Below are 6,396 nucleotides of genomic sequence, written 5' to 3'. Positions count from 1 at the left end.
GTGGAAGCGAGGCGGAACATAGTACGTCTGCACTCTTCCACGAGCCGAACAGCCGAGCGTGACGTCACGCACACGGACGGCGGTTCTCGCTGTGTGCGTGCCCCCACCACCTCGGTGCTCTTGGTGCTAGCCTGCCAAAACTTTCATCACTGTGTATAATGCGAATATTTTTCTAAAACTCGGATATCTGTTGTTAAACGAAGCAACGATAAAGTGGTTGTTCTACTCTAGTTAATTGAATAAAGCTTCGTTCTTTTTGCAAAAACTGATGCGGAGATTCATCTGCAATCATCTGAGCTGTTCAAATTCAAAAATATCACGCTAATACTTCAACTGGGCGGAGCCTGTATACAGGTTAGGCACGTGAACGCACGAAAGCTCTCTTAACAGGGTTACACAGCATACTGTTTAAATGTCAAAAATTAACACCGGTTGTTTTTAAACAGTGACTTAGAATGTGACGCGATTAATTATTTGACACTTGATCGAAATATAGTGCAAATTGCAAAGTATGAATCTCATAAATCCAACTGTGTGTATTTTAGTGCTGTATCTACTCGTCGATACTGAAGCTTCTGATCAACATAAAATGCAAGTAGATAAAAAACCATCAACCACTTTAAAAAATGTGATTCCATCGTGTCACGATTTTACTAGTTCGTTATACAAGGTATGTGTCTCATACGAGATGATTGGTAAAATATTCGTAGAAGTATTAAATTCTTCAGTTTGTAATGTGTATGTTTATGAGTTGTGTTACAGACTTTATCGGAAAGCAGTAACGACAATATCTTGATTTCTCCTGTGAACGTGTACGTATTATTATCCTTACTTACTCACGGCACTGCAGGTTCCACTTTGGATGAACTGAGATCCATTCTTTATCACGATGATATAGTTTCACTGAGTGAAGAATTTCAATCTTTGATAGCTCTATTAAAAGTGAGATTCTGACTTTACAAATGAAACAGGTGTGATTATACTTCAGTCGAAAATAATTTACCTGCATTTTAGGATATTGAAAAAGTTGATTTGTATACAAAAAGTGCGATATTTGCACAGTATGGATATCCGTTTTTAAATAAGTTTGAGTCAACAAGCACAGATATCTTTGATTTCTTCATAACGATGATAGATTTTAGCAATGCGGTCAAAGCTGTAGAAGATATTAATACATGGATTAAACGATCAACATATAACAAACTATCGAATATAATAACTCCGGGTATACATATTGCAGTATTTAATCATTAAAAGTTATTGCACTAAGTAATAGTACTAATGTACCTGCACACAAGTGTTCTCATGTATTAAATGTTTAAAACAGATACTATTGAGGAAGAAACAAGAATGATGTTTGTTAATACTATTTATTTTAACGGCAAGTGGCTTGCTAAGTTTGATGAAAAGAATACACAAATGCTTGCTTTTCATGTTTCTAAAACAGAGATAAATCTTGTCCCAACAATGGTTAAGAAAACAAAATTTAATTGCGGTGAAATACCAGAGTGGAAAGCAAGTTTTATTGAAATACCATACATGGTAAATGTGTAATTATTTGTTAAAAAGAAAACAATAGTGAGAACTGAACTAAACTGAAGAATATTTTACAGAATTCAGACTTCGTAATGGTGATATTGTTGCCATACGAAGAAGTGAACTTGCAGACTGTGGAAAATAATTTCAACTGGAAAATATTGGCAAACGCACCCAGATCTGTTGAGGAAATAGAATTGTATCTACCTAAATTCAATATTGATTTTACTATGGACTTGAAAGATATTTTAAAAAAGGTAAAATAAATTTGGCGAAGTTTTTTGGGATATAAGATTATAATATGGATAGAAAAAAAGAGAGAAAAAGAGTACAAGATATTTATTAAATAAATATTTTTAGATGGGAGTGATCACGATGTTTTCGAAAGATGCAAATTTTACAACTATGTCATCTCAACCTATATATCTAAGCCATGTGATACAAAAAGGTTTTCTAAAAGTTGATGAAGAAAGTACAGAGGCTGCTGCTGCAACAGGTAAATCTATTCATTTGTGAGCAATAAAAAACGAAAATATAAAATCAAATTATATACTAAAATATATAATAAAAGTATATTACAACGCTAAGAAAGTATATTAATTGCAGTTGCACAAGGAAGATCAATTAGATCGGCACCGAGGATATTTGCGGTTGAACGTCCATTTTTATTTGCGATTGAATATAAGCCATACAAGATACCTCTACTTTTGGGAAGTGTGCGGAAATTAGATTATCAACCATTAAAAGATGAATTGTAAATTTTTTGTAATAAAACCTGTTTATATTTTTATAAATTTTATATAACAAGCCTTTTATAGTCTATTTTTTTATATGTGAAGTTTTATTTATTTTTTACAATAGTTGCGCGCTTAGGTGTTGATTTATTTAACGCGGTTAAATCTAGTAGATTAAATGAATGAAAATATCACCGATCAACCAAGTGGTCTCGCGGCCTAAGTGCAAAGGACTGTGAGCAGGAGGTCCCGAGCTCGAATTCACACTCTCGGATTTTTCCGGGCTGATCTTTTTCAAATTTTCGAGTTTAAAACCATCGAACGAATGCGACGGTACGCAACAGTGATACTTTTGCTTTTTAGACACGTCCTTGTGTGTGCGTCACGGCGTGCCTAGACGTACATACATGTATTGTATCAACCTTTTCGATATCCTCCGAGAAGGGCACGCTCTTTTGAAAAACTGCGTTTTATTGCTCGAAACAATCGCTTCATGCTTACTCGTTTCCGGAAACGGAAGAAGCGAACGATGAGACGCACGTGCGACTTTGTCGAATACGTGGCTCTATTTAAAAAAAAACTAAATGCTTCTACTTAACATAATTTAACATAATTTACCCACAGAATAAATCGATTTTTATTTACCGAAGTAAACTGTCTTTCTTTAGCGATATGAAAAGTATGTCGTGTGACATTTGCCGCAAAACGAAAGAAATTTCCCGTAACCAGATAATTGATGTGGTCACTTATGTGTCTGTTTCCCTGCAATTCACGCCGCTCCAACGCACAGCGTGTTTTTATCTACGGCTAGCGCATTATAATTAAATTTTTATATCACTGCAGATTTTTTGTGCGTTTGAATCTATTTATGTTATATTTTACACACTTGTGCGAACACATCGCGAAATGACAGTGTGCAAATTGTATATAAAACTACGTTCTAAAAATTTTACAATAATTTTTGCAAGAAATAGTAACAATTTCTTTGCACGAAGATAAAAATGTGAATTAAAGTATTTATTCTGCTCGATGTCGTGAAAAGTATCTTTCACCTATGCCTATACCTGTGGAAACGTGGCGAATTTAATATGTCTATGAAAACCGGCAGCTTTTCTATCTTAAAACTATGACATCTTCTTTTACTTGTCTTCAGGCCTCTTTTTACTAACTTTACCATGTAATTTCTCAGCTACGCGATCATACTATCCTATAATTAGATATCCAAATTAAAAATGTTAGTCTTTTTACAGAATGTAGCAATTATATCGAGTTTAGCAAAACTTAACAAATCGATTTCCTATTTATTATTTAAGAAAAAAATATCTGTCATAAAAAAAATTAACTTTGTTCTTATGCATCTTTATTACGAAGAATGTAAAACTATAAAATATTGTAATGTATAGATTATTTCGGTAATCTCAGACACGGACAAAAGTTTTCAATATCTTTCGTATTCAGACGATATTTCAAACGAATATCCGAACACGTAACTTGTTTTGAAAAATACCTGGTACGAAGAGAGAGGTAGAGAAAAAGTAAAAACAAACTTTGAAGACCTTCACCTTGCTCGTACTTTGACTGATTATTATTATCTTTGCTCTACTCTTGCGCAAACGCAAAGACTAGCGATATGGGAAACAGCGGTTCGTGTATAACGTGGAAATTTTTCTGAAACTCGAACATCTGTCGACGTTGTTGGATGAATGAACGATATAGTGGTTGTTTTGCAGTAGTTAACAAATAAATCTTTATTCTTTTTGCAAAAACTGGTGCGGAAATGCATCTGCGATCATCATCTAAGCTGTTGTTCAAATTCAAAAATCTCACGCTAAATATCCCAACGGGGCGGAGCCTGTGTACAGCACGTGTGCGCACGAGTGGGAGCTTGAAACAGCACGCTGTTTGAAAATGACAAACATTACACGAAGAGCGTTAATACCGGTTGCTTCGAAGAAGTGATTTAGAACGCGATTAAAATCATTTAGCTGTGATCGAAATAGTGCGAATTACCAAAGATGAGTCTCACAAATCCAACTGTGTATATTTTAGTGCTGTATCTACTCGTTGGTACTGAACCTTTTCTCCGCGTTGTAAGATCACAAACTTTAGAAAATAAGCCACCGTATGTAGATAAAAACCCAATCGAGAATGTAGAAAAAATGATTTCATCGTGTCACGAGTTTACCAGTCTGTTATACAAGGTATGTGTAATTTAAAATGATACGAGATGATTGATAAAATATTTGTATAAATGTTAAATCTTTCAATTCGTATGTTTATGGGCTGTTTTATAGACTTTATCGAAAAGCATAAAAGGCAATATTGTAATTTCTCCTGTGAATTTATATTTATTATTTTCTTTACTTACTCACGGCACTGGAGATTCCACTTTGGACGAACTGAAATGTATTCTCTTTGATGATGATAATGATACAATTTCTTCGACTGAAGAACTCGCAGATTGGATAGCTCAAATAAAAGTGAGATTATGATTTTACCAATAAGACAATTTGTACAACAGTCAAAAACAATTTAACGGCATTTTAGGATCTTAAACACGGGGATTTGTATTCGGCAAATGCCATATTTGCACAACATAGATGTCCCTTTAACGATACGTTTGTATCAATATGTACAAACAACTTTGATTCCACTATTACAACAGTCGACTTTAGCAATAAGATCAAAGCCGTTGAAGTAATTAATTCATGGATTCAAAGATCGACTTATATCAAAATATTAAGTAAACTCAATCCGGGTATATATATTAAATTATTTAATAATTGAAATTAGGTATTTCGGTAATGTAACTGCTCAAGTTTTCTCATGTATTAAATCCTTTAAACAGATATTATTGATCAAGAAACACGAATGATGTTGGTAAATACAATGTATTTCAAGGGCAACTGGTATGACACGTTTGATAGAAACATACAAATGCGTCAATTTTATGTTTCCAAAAGACATTCACCTTTTGTCCCAACAATGAAAAAGACCACAAAATTTAATTACAGTGAAATACCAGAGTGGAAAGCAAGTTTGATTGAAATACCGTACATGGTAAATGTGTAATTATTCATTAAAAAGAAAAAAGTAATAAGAACTGAAAACTAAACTAAAGAATATTTTACAGAATTCAGACTTCGTAATGGTGATATTGTTGCCAAACGAAGAAGTGGACTTGCAGACTGTAGAAAGGAATTTCAACTGGACATCATTGGCAAACGCACCCAGATCTGTCGAGGAAATAGAATTGTATCTACCTAAATTCAATATTGATTTTACTGTGGACTTGAAAGATACTTTAAAAGAGGTAAAATAAAATTGGCGAAGTTTTTTGGGATATAGGATTAATATGGATAGAAAAAGAGAGAAAGAGAGAGAGAGAGAGAATACAAGATATTTAGTAAATAAATATTTTTAGTTAAGCGTGATCACAATGTTTTCGGAAGATGCAAAGTTTTCAACTATGATATCTCAACCTATGCATCTAAACCATATAATAGAAAAAACTGTTATAGATATTGAAAGTCCAGACGATGATGTACTAGGTAAATTTATTTATTTGTGAATAATAGACAACAAAAATATAAAATAAAATTATAATAATATATATAATAAACTTATGTTACAAAACACTAAAAAAGTGTATATTAATTGCAGTTGCAGATGAAGAAGGTTCAAGGAATTTGGCATCGAGAATATTTGCGGTAGAACGTCCATTCTTATTCGCAATAGAATATAAGCCACATAAGGTACCTCTACTTTTGGGAAGTGTGCGGGAACTAAAACATCAACTATGGAATGATGAATTTTAAATAATAACTTCTATAAATAATTAAATTGAATTAAAGAAATTTTATATAGTTTTTTAAATGTTATTAAATTTCATATATTATAGAAGTTATTTTGTAAACTTTATTAGGAATTTTGTAAATTTCATATATTATATGTAACTTTTTCATAGTTTTTTGTGTATGCGAAGTTGTATTTATTTTGTACACTAGCTGCGCGCTTACGTGTCAATGTATTTAACGCGGTTAAATTTAGTAGCTTAATTGAATAAAAATTTCAAAGTAGCGCGATGCGTAACAATTTTATTAAACAGCAAATAATATTACAATTG

At 32.7% G+C, this 6,396-nt stretch overlaps 2 protein-coding genes across 4 annotated transcripts; both read left to right on the top strand.

Annotated features, from left to right (window-relative positions):
- The first annotated feature begins 117 nt into the window (after positions 1-117).
- Positions 118-2,344, top strand: LOC109862152 (antichymotrypsin-2-like). 3 transcript variants are annotated; one of them, XM_020442110.1, is made up of 8 exons: positions 118-354; positions 546-670; positions 763-942; positions 1,015-1,225; positions 1,328-1,542; positions 1,614-1,793; positions 1,897-2,032; positions 2,143-2,344. In XM_020442110.1, the coding sequence occupies exons 2-8, from the start codon at positions 590-592 to the stop codon at positions 2,292-2,294; spliced, it is 1,155 nt and encodes a 384-aa protein (XP_020297699.1). In that variant the 5' UTR covers positions 118-354; positions 546-589; the 3' UTR covers positions 2,295-2,344. The 3 variants fall into 3 exon arrangements, with proteins under 3 accessions (XP_020297699.1, XP_020297698.1, XP_020297697.1); XM_020442109.1 differs by having other exon boundaries at positions 447-670; XM_020442108.1 differs by lacking the exon at positions 118-354 and having other exon boundaries at positions 361-670.
- Positions 2,345-3,924: 1,580 nt separating this feature from the next.
- Positions 3,925-6,153, top strand: LOC109862158 (alaserpin-like). The gene is made up of 7 exons (XM_020442115.1): positions 3,925-4,471; positions 4,565-4,750; positions 4,818-5,028; positions 5,119-5,330; positions 5,404-5,583; positions 5,695-5,821; positions 5,934-6,153. The coding sequence occupies exons 1-7, from the start codon at positions 4,286-4,288 to the stop codon at positions 6,086-6,088; spliced, it is 1,257 nt and encodes a 418-aa protein (XP_020297704.1). The 5' UTR covers positions 3,925-4,285; the 3' UTR covers positions 6,089-6,153.
- The last annotated feature ends 243 nt before the right edge of the window (positions 6,154-6,396 follow it).

The sequence above is a fragment of the Pseudomyrmex gracilis genome, unplaced genomic scaffold (assembly GCF_002006095.1).
Source record: "Pseudomyrmex gracilis isolate BER0280 unplaced genomic scaffold, ASM200609v1 scaffold_1428, whole genome shotgun sequence".
In the NCBI taxonomy this organism is placed as follows: Eukaryota; Metazoa; Arthropoda; class Insecta; order Hymenoptera; family Formicidae; genus Pseudomyrmex; species Pseudomyrmex gracilis.
The sequence above is the reverse complement of the archived record's forward strand: the minus strand, read 5'-3'. Positions and strand labels throughout refer to the sequence as shown.